Raw genomic sequence first — 23258 nt, 5'->3', positions numbered from 1 at the left:
GTCTCTTATGTTTAATAATTGAAGCATAGGATTCAATTAATGACAAATTAGGGTTCTAATCATATTCTCCTAATTGCACATGGTTTGAATCTCAAATATGGCCTATGTTTTAATCTCCACTTATGTATGATAATATAATTACTGGCTTAATATTTCATGTGCTCCTCTAGTTACTAAGGATCTGAGAATGGGTTCTATCTTATTTCTATTAACTTCTTTTATATCCTCGATCTATTAAGAAAGTAATTAAAGTGGTTATAGTTCTTTTTATAGTTAACTTTGGTCATATGGATGGATGGTTTCTCACCATATTAAGTAGGGAGTTTACTCTAAGGTTTTCTTATGTTTCTTAGGTGAAGAATAAGTGGAATGTAGATGTGGTAGGTTTCTACTTATGATCACCAAGTGATTCACAAGTTGGGATTGAGATATAAGTCTAGGGCTGCTTATTAGTGATCTCCCCATGATTTCATGTGGTGAATAATATCTACTAATCATATAAGTGTTAGCATTTGGATTCTTCTCCTATTTCTCCAAAGCATGATCATGGATTAGGCATGATCCACTTGTTCTTAATATCCTTACCTCAAGTTCTTAGGGTTTATGATCATTACTCAATTTATAATGATCAAGGTTTGGCTTCTTAAGGTATCTCTCCTGAGTTAAGTTTCTCACTTCTAAGATCCAATATTGTCTTGATCAACTAAGGTATAATACTTCTAATTCACTTTCTAGGATGGGCCTACTATGTTTGCCTCTAAAGTTTATATCCCAGGAGAATGTCTGAGATATTCTGTTAGGGTCTTACTTGAGCCATGTTGATATACTCATCTGGGTATATGGACAGTTCTCTCCCACAAATTCAAGTGTTGCCTCAACTAACTTGAGTGTAGCACCATAGCTTGGGTTCTCTCATCTAGGAATAGTTATTCTAGGGTTTATGGTGTGTTCACAATATCTCCATAGGTATCTAGTCTAAAACTTCACTTGATTATCTTGATTGAATTAATCTCCTCCTTACTTTATCAATTCATGGAGATGGTATTATTCCATGTGATATTTGGTTATCTCACCACTCCAAGATGAAATGGTTATTCCTCACACTTTAGTTCAACGGTTGTCCTTTATTCTTAAATAGGTAAAGCTTGGATTAGTATGAATGGTCTCACTCATTTGGGAAGGACTTTAATATTAAGCTGAGGTTAGGCTCTATAGAGATTGATGTGATCATCAATGTCTATGTTAAATATAAATGGTTTATCTCTCTAGGAATTGTCTTGAATAACATCCTAGGGTTTCCTCTTAAAGATGATGATTTGAATACTTGAATGTATATCCAAGGTTTAGCTCAAAGTTTGTTATTGCTTCTCTAATAATTATAATAGAACTCTCACCTCTCTAGGTTGGATGCTTAATAATTTGGAATCGAGAAGAATTATATTCCTTAGTTGGATCTCCTTGTCTTGTTTCCAAGATTAAAGTAGAATGGGTATCATAGAGTTTATGGTAAGAGCATGGATTAATTGAGTAACAGTAAAACTCACCTAGCTAGGAGCCTCCACATCGATTTTGGACTCTGCACCGTTGGATCTAACGTTCGAACAGTTCAGATCTTTCCGACATACCGAAACGTTACTTGAGTTAGTTCCATCGTCGATTCGCGTCAAAAAGGCCGGCCACACGTTGAAGGGCTTCTACTCCGAAGGTTGAGTTAGGCTTTTTCTTATTAATCGAGCCGAGAATACCTGTAAACGGGCTGCAACCACAACAGCCCGTCTAGCGTCAACTGGAGTAATCAACGACCAATCCTTGCGAGAGATGCTTGTCGATGTCAGCCTAGGGCTAAGCCACCGCCGCCGTCCTCATCGCCGAGACGCCGGTCGGCACCTGGCTATGTCTATGTGGTGGCTCAACCCTCTCCTCCGTCTCCACAACGCTACCTCCCTAAGCCGCCTCCCAACCCTGCTCCGTGCCGGACAAACGGGGAGGAAGATGAGAGGATTGGCACAAGAGGGGAGCGCGAGTCAAACTGGAAGACGGCGGAGACTTCAGTTGCCAATCTCCCGCTCCCCCGACTTTTATCTTTAACGGGGCAGACCTGTTGACACGGCATCCCCATGCGCACTTCTGTCTAAAACGGCAGCGGTGCTTCCGCTCTACATCCATGCCGGTAAAGCCTTCCCTGCACATGTGCGAGGAGTAGCACTCATCTATCGTGTATGTATATCTTGCTACAATCTCTGCAATAGCTCTTTACTAGGTGTATGGTATATTAGCATTGTATCAGCTCTCAGTAAGTATTTGTATTATGAGGATCGATTTTTAAAATAGACCATGTGTTGATCCCTATTCAAATTGTATTTAATATTTAAAGTGTTCGGTATATATAGCCATGCTCAAATAGTATTTCTATGTTTATTCTAAGTGCACCATATTAGCACTATGTAAAAAATTGCTATTGTTAATACTTTCAAACATAGGCCTAACTTGTTTCGTTGTTCAAGCATCTCCGATCGCCTTCACCTTGGCCGAGGATGATGGCACTCTATGTTTTTGTGTGTGTGTTAATGTTAGGTGTGATAGTGAAGGTGCATGATGCCGATACATGAAGGCTCTCATTTACCGTCAAAGCAGCGACATGATTATATGAAAGGTTTGTTTATCTCCGCCTTTTATTCTTATTTGCAATTTAATACTTTATTACACTAAGATTTCCACAAAATATTTGTTTATGCTTGGTGTGTGACAGAGGAAATGTACTGTTTTCTCATGATTCTGAAACTCGTGTTGCTCACCTTATTGGCATGCAACTGCTTATGGTTTATATCTTATTGAAAGCGGACATGCCTATAAAAACAAAGAGTTCCTCTGTAGCTATGTTCAATCAACAGAGTAGAGTAGATTGAATGCGCTTATCAGTTCTATGCATATCAAGGAATTTCAGAATGATAATCCACTTCAAGGATTCTTCAAGAACAAGGCATTCCAAACCAAAAGATGCTAGCCTATGGAGTATAGTATGCTACCATGTTCTCTTCTCACGAATGGAATTGATGCCACAACAATATCATTTATCTATTTTTATTTCTACTAGCATTCCAGCTATCGGTAGCAGTGCTATCATTTCAGACTTTAATTGAGTTTAGTCTTCCATCAATCACCAGTACTATGTTTTCCCTTCCAGCTTTCTGAAATGAGTTTTCTCGTCTCACATAATGATTGATCTTTCCATTTGTGATCAATGATGTGTCATCATTGAATAGGTCTGTGGTTAGAGTCAACCTCTTCTGACTTAGCTGCCCAGTAACCAAACTTTGCCTTCTTGCGGATATGAGACATCCTGGTGTGATCACCTATATATTGATATATGTTTGCACAACACTGGAAGAAAGGTAATATATTCTTAGCTCAATGCATCTTTCTTGGTGTGACTTCGTATCATAGATATCGCACGTTCTGGCATTTCTGTCAAACATTATGGTTCCTTCTAAGATTTACACATATATATTTTCTTCAAACAAATAGATGTTAATTACAAACATGGCTAATATATGGTTTGTCTCTGACTGCTTCGAAGTTAAAGAAGTTCCAGTTCATCAATAATGGGCATTACTCATATTAGACTCCCAGATCCATGTAACATGCATCTGAGACTCGATAAAAGGGATTAACGAAGGATTGTATTCTCCCAATAGGGAAGGGCCATAGAGGATCGATTCTATTAAGCTCTTGGTCTAAATTTATTCAGAAGTAATTCATCAAGATCGTGCACCTTTTTCTTATTTATCCTAAAAAAATAAAATAAAAATTCTAAAGTGCAGGTGACGTTGATACGCATCAGCATGCTTTCAGTTGTTCTTCTGCTGTTTTGGTCAATTTACGAGACTGGGGAGTTGCGAGACTATCAACTCAATCTATATATTTATATTACTTAACACCAGAAAAGCTATCAACTATGGTAAAGGGTTCAGTATAATATCTTAGGTATATCCTTGCCCTCAAGTTTAGTATGATATGGGGAAACAACTATTAGAAAACACTTCAGTGGCGATAGGCTAGCTTATTTTCCTGAAAACTGCTATTTTGACAAGAAGACTGGTGTTAGTTTGGATAAATATAGTTAGCCTTCTGAAAATATATCCACGAGCAAGTGTTCCTTCCAATTTTTAAAACTGGTGTTAGTTTGTTACAAAATACCACAATAAAAGTCTTGCATCATTCTTCTCTTTTTGCAGTTCATGCATTTTAAACTTCCCCTGCACCTAGCACTCTTATTTCCATGTATTAAAAAGATATTATCTGAAAATCTTGGTTTGATTGCGTGTATTACTTTTTAGTTGTTTCTGCTATTTTATGAGTACAACTAATGTTTATATATTTGCTTTCACATATACCTAAACTGTGAGGATGTCGTTAACGGAAACTTCACTATTTGGAACGAAGTTAGAATCTGGTCTTACTTCATGAATTGTAGGTTTGTGCATGATACCTTTTTTCTACTCCCTACGATCCATAATAACTGTCATGGTCTTCGTTCAAATTTGTACTACCGGCCGCCTTAGTAAACCATGAAACTTATTTATGGATCGGATGGAGTAGAGGAGTTCCCTTTCCTTTCACAATGTTGATAATTTTGCATGGCTTTATAGTCCACATATTTTGGTCTGCGATCAGATCTCATATTGTTTTCAAATTTGTAAGTTATTGATGCTCCCAGTTGAGATTCATCCTGCAAACTTCTAATCAAAATGTGTGTGGGTAACAAAAGTAAAACATTACTTACATCTATTTACTCATGACAAAGTAGGTATCAACTTGCGGTCTTGGCCGTGGACAATCTGTTGAACGCAGAGTTGGCATTGATGATCGAGTCGGCTCGATACGGAGATTTTTGTCATTTGTGATGATCGAGTTGCTGTTGTTGGATAGTAAGACCAATTGAACATATATGGATAACACAGGCTGTTTGAATGTTTTTGTTGGATCACGAGCTGATGTAATTTTTAGTAGAACATAATTATTTTTTGTCAATTTGCTTTGTATTTTTTTTCATGGAAGGTTGTAAGCAAAATATATTTTGTGTTCAATAAGATTTTCCTCAGATTTGATAACAGCTTTTAAGGTCCAATATGTTCATCATGATACAACAGGCTATTATACCCACAATTTCAATGTGTCATATGAGCTCATATTGTTCTTTCAAAATGGAAATGGATAGGCACATCTGATGATGTCTTAACCGTATTTATTAAGTACTGAAATTCCTATATAATTTAATGTCAAAATGAAAATTAATCTTCAACAAAACGGACGGGCGCGGCAACGCGCGCTACCATGATCTAGTTTAAGACATAGAGAAGATAAGTGAAGAATAGTTTCTCCAATTATTATTACTTGATTTCCAATTAATTGTAGGTTCATATGTTATGGCAAGGAATTCCATGTTATGATCTTTTATAAGATCAAGCAATTGATCATTGAGTAAAGTGTTGTTGTGTTGATTATTAGTTCCATTTGATCTAACCCCTTAGATCAAATCATCCCTACCCAAACAAGGTTTTATCAAAGTCACATTGAGGTTTATAGCGCTTGACTTGATGAGCTACTTCAATTCCACCAAGGTTGTGAAACTTCAGTTACTGTGACTGTTTTACTTTAAAGCGCGAAAATTCCCCAGATTTTCTATGCATGAATGCAATGCACACATCTGTTTCCTCTATTTTTGTAACCCCAATACCTGGGATATTACAGCGGCCCTGTTTCTCGCCGCCGTGGGCGCGGCCCTGTTCCTCGCCCCGTTCGCCGCCGTCCCCGCCCCTGCGCGTCGTCGTCGACGAGCTTTGCCGCCGGAGCTCGTTTTGGCAGCGGCAACTTCCGACATGGATGAAAAAAAGTGAAGAGTCAGCGACGGCGGCAGTTGGCCAGGCCAGCCAAAATCCGGTGGCTATGCCGGTCATCTCCATTGGAAAAAGGAGACAGAGGAGAGAGAAGGTGTGGGGTTGGGTGGATATAAACGGACGTCCCGAGCCACAGACGCAAAGTCCGCCCAAATTTACGTCGGGTTTGGGTCGCTCCGGACTTTAATGGCCATCCGTTTTGCATTTAGGTCTGCGTGTTGTGACACGTTTTTACCCAACCGGACGCTGGAGTGTCCGTTTTTTTTAGTTTGGGTCTCCCGGTTGGAGATGCCCTAAACGACCGCCATAATTGGAAGGGGAACATTGAGGACGTCATCCCAACGTAAATTTCTTTTTACCACGCGGACCCATTTGTATCGGCCGCTGGAGACGCCTTGCTCATTTTGGTGGTCCGCAGCGTATATCTGGTCTTTTTTTTTTTTGACCAGCTCACCTTTGCTGACCCAATTACATTCTGACCATCCCCAAACCATGAATTCGCAAAGACATCATCACAAGGCAGCAACCTGGTCGTCCTCTACTGTACCGCGCTTGCGAGCGTCGGAGGCGAAGAAAAAATCTCTTTCTTCCTCCGTATAAAACAAAGCACAAAAAATGGAGGCTTGAGCTGCTCCACACCCTCCCTCCTCCCCCGCCGATCCCCACGCAAACCCTAGCCTCGGCCTCGCCGCTCACCCCCCTCGCCGGCGAGCGCGCGCGCGCCGGAGCCCGTCCCCCGGCTCCCGGCGGGCGAGATGCCGCCGCACGGGGATCTGGACCGGCAGATCGCGCAGCTGCGCGAGTGCAAGCACCTGCCGGAGGCGGAGGTCAAGGGGCTCTGCGAGCAGGCCAAGGCCATCCTCATGGAGGAGTGGAACGTGCAGCCCGTCAGGTGCCCCGTCACCGTCTGCGGCGACATCCACGGCCAGTTCTACGACCTCATCGAGCTCTTCCGCATCGGCGGCGAGTCGCCCGACACAAACTACCTCTTCATGGGCGACTACGTAGGTGCGGAACTCTACCCGAGGCTTGTTGATTTCTTCGATCTGTCTGTAGGGACTAAAAAAAAGAGGGCTCCTTTTAGATCCTGCCATGGAAATTCGTTGCAAGCGGGTTTGTGCTGGTTACGTATGTAGCTTCCATCAGTTCTGTAGGCTCCCGTGGCGTGTCTTTTTGGACCAAGCTTTTATTAAGGGTTTTGTAGGAGTTTTTTTTTCTCTAGATACATAACTAACCGTGATAATAAGCTTGTAGATAACAAGACGATACGAATTCTCATTAAATGATACCAGGTACATGAGGGATGCAAGAAAACAAGTCCAGCACAGTCTATTGGATGTGTTGGTCTGTTCTTTATGTGCTGATCTTTATTATTTGTACAAGGCATAACGACACACGATTATCTTGGCAATTATATGTGCTGATAGCAGACAACGCATTTTGTTGACAAAAGGGAAATCTAATGATCTGTGTAGCCCGCGAGACGCCTTTTCTTCTTCTTTCTATCTATAGCATTAGATGCACCCTATTGTGTTGCCTTCCCTAACACTAATTTGGATAATTTTGTCGTGTTGCTCTTACTGCAGATCGTGGCTACTACTCGGTGGAGACTGTTTCACTGTTAGTGGCGTTGAAAGTTCGCTACAGAGACAGAATTACAATATTGAGAGGAAATCATGAGAGCAGACAAATCACCCAAGTGTGAGTCTATTGCCCTTCTGGATTTTTGATATTTTGTGTGCATAATTGCTGATTTCAGCCCATGAGAGAGTACTTTCTTATACAAAGTAACGACTATCGAGCGGTAGCGGAATTCCAGTTATTATTGTAGAACACTAAAAAGTAGTACAACCCAACAAAATGTGTTGATGAATTATGTGGGCACGAGCTTGCTCGTAAAGTTAGCTGTATGTGCTGAACTAAAGTAGTAAACATGTTTGGTCTTATTGTTGGTAAGATACAGCTATGATCTACCTATTTTCTAGACATATTTATGTGGTTGGTGACAGCAAAACTTCCAGCCAGAACCTCAATGGCTACAATATCAACCTTTATGCTGTTTGATTGCTACTTTTTTTTATAGATATGCTAGTAGAAGTTTGTGGAAATTTCGTGAAAACTATGTTAATACCACTTCTGTCTTACAAATCAATTTTTTTATTCATTGTCAAAGTTAGAAAGGTTTGACTGCACCTTTCTTGTGCACAGTGTGGCTTTGACAAGCTATTCATCAACATATTCTCTACAACATAGCTCTTGACATTGACTATTTTGTTGCAGATATGGCTTCTATGATGAGTGCTTAAGAAAATATGGAAATGCGAATGTATGGAAACACTTTACAGACTTGTTTGATTATTTGCCTCTCACGGCTCTTATAGAAAACCAGGTTCGTTATTCAAGTATTTTTGATTATGACCAATACATGTTTATTTTATATATGCCTTGACATATGGGAAACATTCATATCGTAGGTATTCTGCCTGCATGGCGGTCTCTCTCCATCATTGGATACATTAGATAACATTCGTGCTCTTGATCGCATACAGGAGGTAAGCAACAAATTTGTTATGAAGTAGTCTTCTTTTCTTGTTTTTCATTCAGAGGCATGCCATGCACGAGTGTTTACCTGTGATCTTTGCCAATTATATTACCTAGGAAGGTATATGCAAAGAAAGTTGTTCTCTGGTATATTAATTTACTTGTAATTTGTTTTGAATCATATAGATGTGAATTTCGAAAGAACTTAGGTATGAATTCAGCAAGACTTTGTTCTATTTGAACAAGGTGGCAATAAGAAATTTAAATCTCGTATATTACTTTATTTGTCATTTATTTTGCATAGTATTTTTGTTTTCGAAATGGAGCAAAAGCCCCAGCCTCTGCATCGATTGATGCGTGTTTTGCATAGTATAGATGTGAATTTGGAAAAACTTGTGTATGAATTCGGCAAGACTTTGATCTAGTTGAAAGAAGATTTCTCTTTCGAGGATTTAGAGCTCTACCATTTGTAATGCTGAGTTATTGACCATGATAGCTGTGTATAATGGTAACACACACCTGTTGTTCACAGCTTGATGATTATCAAAATTGTTGCGCTTATAAAGGATGTCGATGATATCTGTTGGGTCTAATCTATGGTACTGTTATGTGGGGAATTCCCTATCATGCCCAAACACTAGCAGATTAGACCACATCATGGTAACAGCCTAACAGCAACCAATGCCCTATTAGTTGGGATAAAGCCTGAAAATATCTGCTGGATTTCTTAGAATTAGTATGTGCCCAGTTTGTATTATATTAGCTAGTTTTTGTTAGGAAAGAGCTTATCTGTATAAAGAGTTTGTGTCGAAGTAGTGTCTCCTGTTATCTGCTCTCTCTCCAACATGTCTGCCTTGTCGCCTCTTAGCTAGCATCTAGTGGGTCCTCAAGCTCCACGCTTGTGTGGAATAAAACTGAACTACACTCCGCAATGTTCATTCTCGGCCTAATATAACATATTTCTCATTATACTTGCAGGTTCCTCATGAAGGCCCTATGTGTGATCTGCTGTGGTCTGATCCAGACGACAGATGTGGGTGGGGGATTTCACCAAGAGGAGCAGGTTATACATTTGGGCAAGATATTGCTCAGCAGTTCAACCATACGAATGGCCTCTCTCTCATATCAAGGGCCCATCAACTTGTAATGGAAGGATTCAATTGGTGTCAGGTTGGTTTTCTGAACACAATATTGCCAAAAGTAATATCCTATTGTGATTAATTTGACCAGTTCTAGTCACTGGCTAAAATACCTTCTGAAAGATCTGAACAAAGTAGTTGTGACAAAGCTGTTTGCATATCAACAAATCAAAGCACAGTTGCTAATAACTGCACTCTTAGGGAGCATGGAATCTGAGATTGTACAGCTCTTTGGTTAGTCTTATAGAAGACTAGGAGTTAATTAGTAGTGCATACCAGTTCACTCGTTGATTGTGTTAAATTGTGAACTGATGCATGAGGCGTTTACATTTTCCTGAACATACCGACAGCCTCTCATAAAAGAAAAATAGATAGGAGTTTGTCTAAGTTTCTGACGGAACCATATCTACTTAACATTGTCTGTGATATTCCGAGTGGTGTGTGGCAGTGGGTTCACTGCAGATCACAGCCAACCTGTGTAGATAACTGAGATCCATATCGCGTATGTAAGGAAACATAGACAGGTGTAGAGTAGTGGGAACATATAAGCCCAATCCTGCATCCAACAGGGTCACATGGCAGGTTTTGCTCCAATGGTTTTCAGTAAAATATTTTGTCTTCAATCCTGCATCCTGTTTTGAACATATGACCAGAAAGATATTAGGGAACATAACAAGGAATAACTGAAACTTTGTCTTCATGGGCAAAGAAGTGTGGTGAAAATTTTGATTCATTTTTCTTTCGGCTCGGAAGTAGAAGAAAGCCTTCAAAGAGCATTGGTTAGCTTGCTTGCTTTGTTGTACGCATGACCCTAAGAGCCATTGTGGTTATTAAAGTGATGGCCATGATTGTGTTTTCATGCATTTCCTGCATTATGTGGTTTATAGTCGTCTGCTTGCTTTTGTATACAACGTTACTTACTGTCTTGTGGTTTCCTCATGCAGGATAAGAATGTCGTGACAGTCTTCAGCGCACCAAACTACTGTTACCGATGTGGTAACATGGCTGCAATTCTTGAGATCGGTGAAAACATGGATCATAACTTCCTCCAGTTTGACCCTGCACCTCGGCAAATCGAGCCCGACACCACACGCAAGACCCCCGACTACTTTTTGTAAATGTGGTGTTGACAGTTTAACTTACTGGTCTTGGTGCCTCCTCTCCGCAGCGTCGGGGGTTGTAGATTTTATGTCCTTAGATACGGGTTTTGTGAGCCCGGGCTGTATGTCAATTAATTCTTTTGTATGGAGATTTTGTTTGCTGCTCCTCGATCTTCACATGATGTTAAAAGTTGCATGCCCTGAGTTCTTTTCCCCAATGTGCTTCCCTTTTTTATTGTTGGTGCAAATTTGAAGGGAGGCTGAATTAGGATTTACGATAGCCTCTGTTGCTCTTTTATTCCGGTCTAAATAGGATGCATACCTGTGTCCTCTCAGCATTTGTTTGTGTTAATGAAATAGTTGTGATCCCGTGTGTCTGATGCTCTATTGATGGGAAATCTTTCAAGTGACAAAAGCTATGTTTTGCATCTTGGCAGCATATTTATGATAGCCATGTTGGGTTTAGCTATTTTTAGATGATACTTTGTTTAGTTGGAGACAGAAAATTTTGAAGGGACAACCATTTTTTTATTGAGATGGACTTTATATATCTTAGTTTTAGAGTGTAAAGAAAGCACATCAGCCTCCTGTTGATCGAACTATCATACCCAATGGTACAAGACAAAGAACATTCCATGTGACCATGTCAACCACAAACTCAGGTTAAATCAAGAAACCACTTGATTTATTGATGAAATAGTTGTGATTTGTTGATGGGAAATCTTTCAAGCGACAAAAGCTATGTTGCATCTTGGGAGCATATTTATTATAGCCATATTGGGTTGAGCTATTTTTAGATGATAGTTTGTTTAGTTGGAGACAGACAAATTTGAAGGAAAATCAGTTTTATTGAGATGGACTTTATATACCTTAGTTTTACAGACTAATAATGAAAGCACATCAGCCTCCTGTTGATCGAACTATCATACCCAACGGTATAAAGAACATTCCGTGTGACCATGTCAACCACAAACTCAGGTTAAATCAAGAAGCCACTTGCCATTACACTGTTCCAGTTAGCAGTTCGAATACATTTGAGCGTTACAAGGGCCTGCTAGTAAACTGCCCAGCAGCATCTACAGCTGTCAAGTTAACTGCCCAAACTTAAATACTCGAGTATTTGACCTCCAACTAGATCAAGCCTCGTACCATGTCAAGGAGCTCGCGATTAACAGCCTGCTTGGCAGGTCCCCCGGGCAAGGTGCGATGTACGTCAGCTTCTTCCTGAAATGCGGAGTGTTAAGTCCCACTGGAGAATGCAAGGAACTGGAGCAGAAGTCAGGAGTCATTTCATGGTGTTGATGTACCTTTGGATGTCAACATCAGTGACGTGGATGAACCCAGCAACGTTGCTGCACAGGATTTTGTGTTAGGTTGCTAAGCAAATGTATTCTCTACAAATGTAAATACACTTCTACTAAAAAAAGGAATTACAGACTACAGAAAGGATGTTGTAATAATGTTTTAAATTGTGGCAGTGAGTAAACACACATGACTATGCAAAGTAACTTCTAAACAATAGCCTATGCAGTGGCGGAGCTAGCTCCTGGCGGCCCCGGGCAGGTACCCGGACTCTGCCTAGGAATCTTTGTGTAATCTATGACATGGATGAAATTTATTAGCAGTACCATGGGCAAATGCCCATCAGCTAGCTGCCTTTGTTACTCTGCCCAGGCTCCATGTACGGGCTGGCTCCGCCACTGCTGTTATGTACTACGTTTTGACAAGGCATGACTACGCAGATCTACAGCAATAGCAGTTGTTGATTTACCACGAGATGAAAAGTTTGCATGACAATGAAGCAAGTCACTAGATAAATACATGAACAATTTCTATAGCTGGGTATGATTTAATGATTTATGGTTCAATTTTAACGTGTAACATGAGCAATTGTTCAGTCTTTCGACCTTTGTGATCTACTTCTAGTTAGGGCCACTTTTGCAGCACATGGTGGTTGTAACACCTGATTACTATCTTGCAGAACGACAGTTGGTATTACCTCGAAATTATTTCATCCGGTTCCTTCGCATAAGAAACAGCAAGCACTGTATGGACCATATCTGTGCTGATATTGACAGCAATAAGCCGAGTCGGGTCTGTCACAGGCTCTGCACCGATTGGTAATGCTGACCGAGGAGCTTGATGCCCGCTACCAATTCTGTAAACAGAAACGTCACTGAAGTTGACTATATTTGAATGTGGTGCCAGATCATTTGCAATCCCATAAAAGTACTCCTGCAACCAAGAAATTAGGATTCAGCTTTAGCAAATCAAGACAAACATGCCAACTAAGATATCTTTTTAAGCAACAAAATCAGGGACACTAAGGGCCGCCAATAGAACGAACAATTTACCTTGATACGGGAGCTTCTGGCCTTTTGGCGATATTTTGAATTCCTTGGGACAACACCCTCTGATTTATGAAGTTTTACAACATTGATGTTGGGTTTACTTCCTACAGCATCTTTTAACATCTTCCAGAGTTTCTCCTGCAGCAGACAAATCAGATCATTCTAAGCTTCAGGACCATTTGGTATCATGTTAACTAACGACTCCACATTTCGAACCTAACATCTGTATTACCATTACTATGATAGGATAAGATTACAAGTTAATCTTACTAAATGGTTTATTTTAATGATATATGCAGTTCTGCATCCATGTGGCTTTGGTTTTGTATAATGCAAACTCTGTTAGTTGGTATAAACACAAGCTGTCAAGCAAGAACCTCTCCGGGCTGAATTAGGAATTGCAATGGTGATTTCATTATTTCTCGGCTGTTGAGGCTTTTTTAAACCTAGATTTACCTTTGTTCAACTAAATATTTCATAAACTCAGCAGAACAGTTTCATACGTGAATAAAGTATGTACTATATACTGATGTTGATGATAGTTTTAAAAACAGGGTGCTACATCTAAAGTACCATTAGTTGGATGTTATTCCCTGATCTCCCTCCTCGTGAAAAGGATAGAGTTAATGCCTGGATTACAGTAACTATGACAAAGTGCTAGGTCTGACAATGTTATAATAGCAAAAGATTCAGCAGTTAGCACACTATTATCAAGCTAAAAATATTGCAGAGTAATCTCGGATAGCAAGAGTCAAGCTAAACATATTGCAGTTAACACACTATTACAAGCTTAAAAAAATATCAAGTTGAGTTATCTACAAGACTATGGTGAAATGAATGTTGAGTTATCTACAGGACTAAAGAGTAAACTAGTAACATTGAAACTGAGCATAACAATATACTAGCACTTGCCTGTCCCAATACAAGCACTACATCAGCTTTGAAGGTTTCAATTGCACTATTAATTAACTGCACAGCACAAATGGAATTATCTTATGTTAGCACATAATATTAGCCACAACGTTTTTATCCAAATGGCATATTACAGTTTGGAAAAAAAATATTTACCTCAAACCCAAGGCCTTCAACCCACCCCATAGTGTTAATAATCATACCCGCTGCCCTAGATTCAGCATTTCCAGAAAACTGTGTCTCCAATGTTTGAGCTAGCTCTTTCATAAGAGCTTTATAAACATCTGGATTTATACTATTGGCAGCATAAAGCAATGCAGAGACGTCAAAACAGTCGAACAGAAAAGAAAAGAGGCTTCATAAATAGAGCAGTGACAAGAAGCGCCAAGACAAGCTAGCAAGTTACCTTGGATTTGGATGGCCATAGAAGTATGCAAGCGGCATCTCCAAAGGAATCCCATCAACTATATCTATAGGCTTCTCAATCGGTGTAGCAGAAATGCATCCAGGTATGGTTATGGAGCCCTGGCCGATATCTAAATCCACATATGTAGGCTTCCATCCCTGTTTGGCAGCCCAGCTAAGGAGCATCTTGCACAGAGTGCTTTTTCCAGAATCGGATGGCCCCACGACAATCACTCGGGGTCCCTAAATAACCAAGAGTAGCAATATTCACTGATTCGGTCCAAAGATAACAATTGGTCACAGCCTTTTTTTTTCACACTGTTTCCCGGGTTTCAACATTCATATTAAAACATGCTATCCAGCAAGAAAGAACCAAACTTTGCCTCTATTATGGACTGTTCACCTTACCTATCCAGCAATTATATATGCTTAAACAACAAAACAGGGTGGAACAAGAGCAGTCACCTGCGAGGCCTTGGAGTCGCCCTCCTGTGCCGTGGCAGCCCTCGCCGCCCCCCTCCGCGCGTCAAGGATGGCGTGCGTGTTGACATAAATCACCATCGGCGTCTACACTCAAATTCAAGAACCTCATCACGACAACATATTCAAGAACCTCGAATTACAAGAAAGGAAACCGAATATGTTTTTTGACAGAGGGAGAGAATGGAACGCCGCCTCACCTCGTCGGAGGTGTACTCGCTCTCGCAAAGCCCGTCCAGCTCCAGCGTCGCGCCGTGCCACGTGAAAATCTAATTCGTCAGATAGAACAGAGATGGCGAGTCAGTACCGTGCGGCGACGGTAAATAAAGCTGAGCTAGGTGGGTGGGCTATCGTGGGGGATGGGGGAGGGCGCACTCACAGCGATCTTGGAGCGGGGCGGGACGGGGACCCAGCCCTCGGGGGGAAGCTCGGTCCCGAAGATCTCCGCCGTGCCGGAGACGAGGCGCACGCGGAGGGGCGCGTCAGGGAGCACCTCCACGCGGAGCTCGCTTTGGGGGTCTAGTTTGAACTGGCGCGGAGGCTGCGGGGCGGCGGCCGGGGCCCCGGCAACGCCGGCGGCGGCCATAGGGCGGCGAGGGTTTGGCCGAGACTGGCGTGTTGGTGCAGGGGAGGGGACAGCGGGAACGGAAAGGAAGCTGAGCCGGCGTCGGATCCAATCCGCACCGGACGTTTGCTTGGAGTCCTTTAAACAGTGGAACCAATAACTTTTTTTTTACAATATGTCCTCAAAAACATATCTGTCACATAGAAGTGGCCGATGGCAAATGAGGTTTAGGGAGAAGTGCTTCCTGGGAGTGAAGTGTACAAGTTGTTGTTGGAGAAGGGGGCCATAGGAACAGATGGACAATTCATCTAGGATGATTACAGTAGTGCTGATGAGGGTGTGAAGTCTGAAATCACAAGTTTCTGGCAGGATGAGGGACAGTCCTTTGCTGAGAGAATGGAAGAAGCTATTGCAGAATAACTCCACTTGCCAGAGGACATCATGCCAGTTTTTGATGGACTGCTGAAGCTCAGGGGGCTGGAAAGAAACAGAAAATGGCTTGGGGTCCTGTGCAAGACAGAGTGACAGAATTGACAGGTCAAGATCCAAAATCGATCGCGAAGCAAGATCTGAATGCCCATACCTAGAAAATTGTGATCGTTCAACACCACCATGGATGGCGGAAAGAAGATCTCGTCGTCGAACGAAAGGCCGAAGATCACTTATTGCAGACGATGTTATCTCCATTGAGGGAAAACCAACAAGAAGGCGACTACCAAAATCCTAACATAATGTAATGAATACAATACTTTTATTGAAAATTTCACACATAGATCAGGTTCCCCACTTCTCCCGACGCCAGCAAAGCCGATCAGAGAAAGGGGAACCGATCTATGAAGAAGAATGAACTGGAGGCAACTAGAGTTGAGGCGGCGGATGCTCGTGCGTGTTTTTCTGAAGACGACGATCTGGAAAAGCCGTACCTTCCTCTCCTCGTCCTCGTTGGCTCGTCGGCTGAAGGGAAGTAGATCCCGTTAGCTGCATGTTGGTCTTGCTCCATATAGTGTCCCTGATGAAATCCTCACTACGCTTTAATCATGTCCGCGTAGCGACGGTTTGTTAAATAGTCTGGGATGAATCATTTCAATCATGTCCGATTGCCTGCTCTGTATCACCGAATAATGTACTCTTAACTAATTCTTAGACCAAATTAGATTTCAAAAAAGCCTGAACGCCTTATATTTGTGAAGTAAATAGTACGAGACAGCGAATGTTCATGTGATTGCCTACTCGGTATCACCGAATAATGTATAACTTGACTAATTCTTCATGTTCTTAGACCATGAAGACTAGCTTAATGCCGGCGATTGTGTCTCAACCAAGAAATAATACTCCCCGTTTTAAGTTACCTGTTGCAGATTTTTTTTTAGATGCACTTATATTGAGACATGTTTGCGAATATAATAATAATTTAGAGGGGACTCCTCAATTAAAATATTATAAAATGACAAAACACTAGTGGGCCGCGGCACAGCTAGCGCGAAGGTTGGCATCCAGTAACGAACAGCATCTTCGTCTTGCCCACTTCGAACGTCGCCGGCGCTGAAATCCTCCTCCTCCAAATTTCTCCACTCCCCCATCCGCGGCTTCTCGCCGGATTTCCGCGGCACCGCGCAGCGAATTGGAAGGTTAGCTCGAGGACGCCGTCCTCGTCCGGGCAGGATACGGGAAGAGGAGGAGCCATGCATCGGCAGCGACCGAATGGGACGGCGCCGTCATAGATCCCCGAGCCGGTTGGAGGCGCACCGGCTCTTCAGGACTTCAGGTAAGACGAAATGTACCTGAGTTTCTTTAGTCCCACATCGAGAATTTAGATGGATTTTGACGCGTTCATAAATGCATTCCTCGGCAGGGTTAGCAATCAAGTAGAGTATGGTAGAAAATAAGTTCAGAGGGGGGGGGGGGGGGGGGGGGGTTCAAACTAAATTAATTCTCACTAAAGAGAAAAGAAACTACTTAAAAATACTGGTTCCTTCTTCCCACTCTAGTAGAATGATGTGATGTGGTAAGTGCAGCAGCTTACGGTAAGGATGCTATTCTATTCATTGTTTAGCTGGATGATACATAGATTGGTCATGTGTTGCATGTATGGCTAACTGTGCCATTAAATTTCCTTGTGAAAACTCATCGGTACAGATTTACTAGCATTGAATTTGTATGCTCTAGTAGTAGGCTCTTCCTTTTCAGAAGAATATTTACTGAAAACAATTATGCCAAAGCTTAAAAGGACAGTGTCATGTCATGCAATCGATCTAGCGCAAATGTATTGATAAAAAAAAATGCAACAGCCATTGTCATATCCCTTATGTTGCTAGAACCTGTGATTTTTCCTCTGAACAACTAATTGTATGTTCTAGTAGGACGCTCTGTTATTTTCTTGACAAAATGTCCCAGCACGGAAAATCAAATTGATAGATGCAATTTGCATATCGTTAGTGTTGTTAGAACCAGGTCCTTTTTTTTGCCATTCTTAGTTTGTGACAGTAGTCGTTGATCTGAAATGTTTTCAACTTGATCTGGCAGTGCCATCTATATTGTACCTTTTACATGAGAACTTTATATCTTTGTGCATGCCATAGCTAATGCATTTGTGTTAAGAGGGGGATCTCAGGTTTTGACAAAACTGAACGTGCTGTAAGTCACTAGGTGTAATCAAACACAACCATCTAAAACACAAGCGAAAATTAATTGTGGTGTGGTACAGTATTTTTTTCCCTGTTATGAACATCAAACACTTTCAAAATACTGCGAAACATGGAATTTCATAATGCTTCCTGCTGGCAAATGGTTAACATACATGTATAATAATACATTAGTACTCCATATTCTTTACTTGCAAAAAGTATACATGTGTGTAGCAACCAATTTTTTTTAAAGTGAGTAGCGGCATAGAATGGGCACAATTAGAAATACAAAATTAAGTCACACAATTTGAAGTAAAATGACTTATATGCATTAGGATAACATGTTTCTGTGCCTATCTTAAGTATTGCAGTAACTATCAAGAATTGAAGATGGCAACAATATTTCATGAACTAATAAGGTCATATTAAACTTGAAAGTTTATTTGTAGAATAGCGCTAGTACAAGCCACTATACTACTATAGTGGCCATAGCGGTGCTGGAGCCTGAAGACCTGCAGTGCCTCATTTGAATATATAGTATCTTCTAGATCATAGATTCATATCCGTAAGGACCTTCCAAGTTCCCATCCATCAGTTACTTGACAATTGCATACTGGAAAGATGCATCTGAAACCTGTCTCTTATTGTCAGCAACTCTTTCAAAGCATCTCCAATTTGCATGCGGTCTGTTGGATTTTCCTTTGAACATGAAACTCCAATATGCAGAACTGAAGTGATGCAAGCAATTCTTATATCTCCCCGTATGTCAGGGTTTGGGGTGCTTACATCTCCATCCATGTTCTTTGATAATAACTGGTAATCCGCAATATCAATCACCTTGTTTGGAAGTGCCATCTGAACATATTTGTGAAGACCTAGAGCTTCTCCAAACTCGCTGTCTGTTGGTCTTTTTCCTGTAAACATCTCAAGTAGTAGTACCCCATAGCTATATACATCACCCAGGATTGAAACTTCATTGCCCAAACCATACTCTGCAATCATCAAAACAAAGAACTAAAAACATTGAACAGTTTTAAGCATTTATATTATCTAAGAAAAGTTTAAGAATTTGTATTATCTGAACTAGTAAATGGCACGTGCTATGCGTGTTCGGTTTATTAATTCTGCGAGTGTACCTAGGTCGCTAATTTGACCTATACAATATAAATTATATAACACACTTTTTTTTGTAGGTATAAATTATATAACACACAAAGGTACCATCAGCAAATATAACATCTAAAGTTTCTAGTGATATATTTTTTTGTAATATATACCTCATATTTTGCTTGTCAAATTAATAACCTAGGGCTACGGATAAGACTAATAAACCTATATGGAGGGAGTACCAAAAAAATGCTCACTCAATTTCTGAAATCGCTCATCTTAGTCTTAGTCAAACTTAATACGGCTTAGACTCAGCGTTAGACTAAGCGATGGAGTATTTATTTACAACGCGCTTTGATTTACTTGCCGTTTCATTTCCTGTTTGTTTTTCTAATAACGGTTCTATGATCTGAGGCTGCAGCCTTGCAGTCCTATCCAATAACTTATATGTTGCTACCTAGTCTTCTAGTTTAAAGTGTTAAATATGAGCCGTCTGATTAGAAAGATCCAACGGTTGCTATGACCTGATATTGGTATGCTATATATGAGTATAGATTTAAGACAGCTATGAATACACATTTATATTATGGTGCACTTTTGATATTTTGGGGGTACAATAGAGATATGGATTGGTGTGGCTAGGCGCCTGGAAGCATACCTGGAGCAGCATATCCGATCGTTCCTCTCATTGTAGCCCAGCCACTTGATTTCTCTAACAAATTGCTCTGGTCTTGATGCAGGGCTCTTGCAAGCCCAAAATCACCAACATGAGCAACCATGTTACTATCAAGTAGAATGTTGCTTGGCTTGAGATCACAGTGAATAACTGGCAATGGCCTGTGTTGGTGAAGATAGTCAAGCGCAGAAGCCACATCAATGGCAATGCTGATCCTTCTGCTGAGCCCAAAATCACCAACATGAGTAACCTCGTATTCATCATTTTGCTCAAGAGGTTTGTGTATCCATTGGTCTAAATTTCCATGTGGTAGGAATTCATACACTAGAGCCTTGAAATCCTGGCCATGAAAATCCATACTTGAGCAGACTGTCAAGATCTTCACAAGGTTTCGATGCCGAACACATCTCAGAGTCTCACATTCTGCAACAAAACTTTGAGAAGCCCCACGCTGTCGGAGATTAAGCACTTTAACAGCAACAATGACTTGTTTGTCATGGAGCATCATTCTTCCCTTGTACACGGACCCAAAGCTTCCTACTCCGAGGAGGTTCTCAGAAGCAAAACCATTTGTTGCATTGACTAATTCAGCATAAGATACTCTGATATGTAAGTCATTGAGGAGTGACAAGTCTGAGTTAGTTTGTTGTGACTTGTTCTTTCTGTACCAGAAAGCAAACAATGCTGAGAGGACGATAAGCAATAGAACTGCAGCGCTAATGGAGATTATCATGATAAGCTTCAAAGACTGTTTCTTGGTGGTGTGGGTGGAACACGGATACAGCTTCATTCCAGGGATCCCCCCGCACAGTCCTTGATTCCCATCAATGGCGGTAGCGTTCACATCAAGAAATATTCCCTCTTTTGGGACTTCACCTTCAAAGTGGTTGAATGACAGATTCAAACTACTGAGGCCTTTCATACTCCCAAGAAACTCAGGAATTCCTCCTGACAAGTTGTTATGTGAAAGATCAAGTATTTGAAGGCCTTTTAGCAGCCCAATTGATGCTGGGATTCCGCCTTGAAGGAAGTTCCTTTGCATTCTTAAAAATTGCAGGCTTTGGGAATCACCAATAGAGGCAGGAATCTCACCAGAAAATTGATTATTAGACAAATCGATCTCTGTAATGTGTGTCAAGCTTCCGATTTCCAGTGGTACTGACCCACTAAACAAGTTGCTTTGGAAGTGCATGAAGTTAGATAAGGTAGATATGAGAAAGACTTCCTTTGGAATCGGACCGCTCAGCTTATTGTGCTGAACATCCAATAGTTGTAAAGGACAACTCCTAAGACTGGATGGAACAGGTCCACTAAGTGAGTTTGATCCAAGATAGAGTTTATTAAGTAGTGTGAGATTGCCAAGGGTTGGTGGAATTTGCCCTGAGAGTTTGTTTGTACCGAGGTCTAAGAAGCTCAGCCTCTGGAGTCTACCAAGAGAGGAAGGAATAGTACCCTCAAAAGAATTGATGTTCATCATAAGATAGGATAAATTAACAAGGTTCCCGATGCCTTCAGGAATATTGCCACTTATCATGTTGTTAGCTATGTTGAAAGCCTGCAATTCTGTAGAAAGATTGGCTACTGAATTTGGTAGCACGCCCCGAAATTTGTTGCTGCTGAAATCTAAAACCCTCAGATGGCTGCTGTTGGTCAAACCGGACATGAAGTCCCAACCATTATGATCTTCATTTGCCAGTAGCTGATTTTGTCCAAGGGTCAGGATTGATAAACTTTTCAGGCTATCTCCAAGACAAGGCGGGACTGTTCCTGAAATCATATTCGCTTCTACTCCGATTTTGGTAAGCATAGAACAGTTGCACAGCCAAGGTGGAATAGCACCATGAAACATATTTTCCCCTGCATTAAATATGCCAAGTACTGGAAAGTTGACATCCTTCGCAGTTGGTAATGATCCAGTTAGCTGGTTGAATTGTACATTAAATAAGCTGAGAGAGGACATGTTGAAAATGGAAGTAGGAACTTGTCCAGTGAGCTGATTCTTGTCTAGGTAGAGGTCAGAAAGAGCACGAAGGTTTCCGAGCGAGGAAGGAATGCTACCTGTGAAATTGTTCTCTGCAAGAACAAGACCAGATAACACATGAAGGTTCCCTAATGATTCAGGAATACTCCCAGTTAAGCTATTTCCTCCCAAGCTTAGGTATGTCAGTGAGGTGAGGTTTCCTATCCAGGAAGGGAGGCCACCATGAAGTTTATTTTCTTGCAAAACAAGGGCAGTCAACGATGACAGTGCTTGTAATGGCACAATATCCCCTTCAAATTTGTTGGTTCCAAGATTAAGAATAGTTAACGTCGAGAGGTTTCCCAAGAATGATGGAATTAGCCCTGTGAGTTGATTCCCCCTGACTTGCAAATTCTCGATTCTCTGGAGGTTACGGAGAGAAGAAGGAAGTGAACCTGACAAGTGATTGTAGTTGAGGTTTAGGCTTACTAGATCGGTGAGGTTGCCAATCTCCAAAGGGATCGTTCCTGTGAGTTTGTTGTTGGAGAGATGAAGAACCTCGAGGCCGTGCAGCGAGCCTAACGAGCGGGGCATGGGGCCATCAAGCATGTTGTAATGCATCTCGACAAGGCGCAGGCTGGGCCAATCACCCATGTCTGGAGATATTCCTCCGGTGAGGTTGTTGTGTGCCAGGCTTATGTTCTCGAGTTGCTGGCACCGTGACAAGGATGCCGGGATGCCACCTTCAAGGGAGTTGAAGCTCAGGTTGACATGCCTGAGCTCGAGGAGACGGCCAAGCTCTGATGGTATGGCACCGTCGAGACGGTTCATGGGAAGCTGGAGCGCTCTCAGGTAAGTGAGGTTGCCTACTGAAGGGGCAATGGCACCTGAAAGGCCGAGGTTGCTGAGATCCAGCGCCACGACACGGCCGCGACGGCGCCCCTGCATGCCGCACGTCACGCCGCGCCAGCGGCACAGAGGGAGCGACCGGTTGCCGCCCCATGAGGCCAGCGCCGACGACGGGTCGCTGGTTATTAGCGTCTTGAAGGACACCAGCGCAAGGTGGTCGGCGTTGGCCTCGGAGACTGGTTGACCATTGGCGACGACACTCGTGAGGAGAAACAGCACGGGCAAGGAAGAATATCCGGTGACCACCATTGCCAGAGAGAAGGAAGTAGCTTGGCAGTTCGGCGTTGGTTGCAGAGGATGCTCAACTTTACCAGTTCATGGAAGGCTGCTTGCCTTTTCTTCTTTTTCTCTCTATATATGAACTGTCCACATTCATTTATTGGCAAGACTTAGTCATTCAAATACGGCTTCATGACATTTTTGTCAATACTGAAGTCAATGAGATAAGACTTCATGTCATATTTGTTGTCAAGACTTGGTCAATCAAATACGACTGCATGGCACTTTTTGTCAATACTTGATAGAAGTTTATAATAAAAGTTCATTGACCAGTTTGGCAGACTGCATCATTTTGGTGCGCATCCTTGTCTAA

At 41.6% G+C, this 23258-nt stretch overlaps 3 protein-coding genes and 1 long non-coding RNA gene across 4 annotated transcripts; 2 read left to right on the top strand and 2 right to left on the bottom strand.

Moving 5' to 3' along the window:
• The first annotated feature begins 1775 nt into the window (after positions 1-1775).
• LOC127309597 (uncharacterized) lies at positions 1776-5092 on the top strand. The gene is made up of 3 exons (XR_007857236.2): positions 1776-2653; positions 3264-3392; positions 4808-5092. It is a non-coding gene; the product is annotated as an uncharacterized lncRNA (long non-coding RNA).
• A 1373-nt stretch (positions 5093-6465) lies between these two features.
• Positions 6466-10895, top strand: LOC127307729 (serine/threonine-protein phosphatase PP2A-3 catalytic subunit). Its single transcript, XM_051338491.2, has 6 exons — positions 6466-6905; positions 7484-7598; positions 8178-8286; positions 8372-8449; positions 9417-9608; positions 10522-10895. Exons 1-6 carry the CDS (start codon positions 6653-6655, stop codon positions 10693-10695), a joined length of 921 nt encoding a protein of 306 aa, XP_051194451.1. The 5' UTR covers positions 6466-6652; the 3' UTR covers positions 10696-10895.
• Positions 10896-11656: 761 nt separating this feature from the next.
• LOC127307728 (protein CLP1 homolog) lies at positions 11657-15518 on the bottom strand. The gene is made up of 10 exons (XM_051338490.1): positions 15205-15518; positions 15026-15094; positions 14811-14912; positions 14347-14588; positions 14097-14235; positions 13941-13997; positions 13032-13166; positions 12677-12912; positions 11985-12029; positions 11657-11901 (listed from the first exon to the last, which is right to left on the bottom strand). Exons 1-10 carry the CDS (start codon positions 15409-15411, stop codon positions 11814-11816), a joined length of 1320 nt encoding a protein of 439 aa, XP_051194450.1. The 5' UTR covers positions 15412-15518; the 3' UTR covers positions 11657-11813.
• Positions 15519-18133: 2615 nt separating this feature from the next.
• Positions 18134-22915, bottom strand: LOC127307727 (receptor kinase-like protein Xa21). Its single transcript, XM_071821875.1, has 2 exons — positions 19780-22915; positions 18134-19006 (listed from the first exon to the last, which is right to left on the bottom strand). Exons 1-2 carry the CDS (start codon positions 22913-22915, stop codon positions 18606-18608), a joined length of 3537 nt encoding a protein of 1178 aa, XP_071677976.1. The 3' UTR covers positions 18134-18605.
• Positions 22916-23258: the final 343 nt, after the last annotated feature.

This window comes from Lolium perenne, chromosome 6 (genome assembly GCF_019359855.2).
Source record: "Lolium perenne isolate Kyuss_39 chromosome 6, Kyuss_2.0, whole genome shotgun sequence".
Lineage (NCBI taxonomy): Eukaryota > Viridiplantae > Streptophyta > Magnoliopsida > Poales > Poaceae > Lolium > Lolium perenne.
Note: the sequence above shows the minus strand (reverse complement) of the source record. Positions and strands in the feature narration are given on the sequence as shown.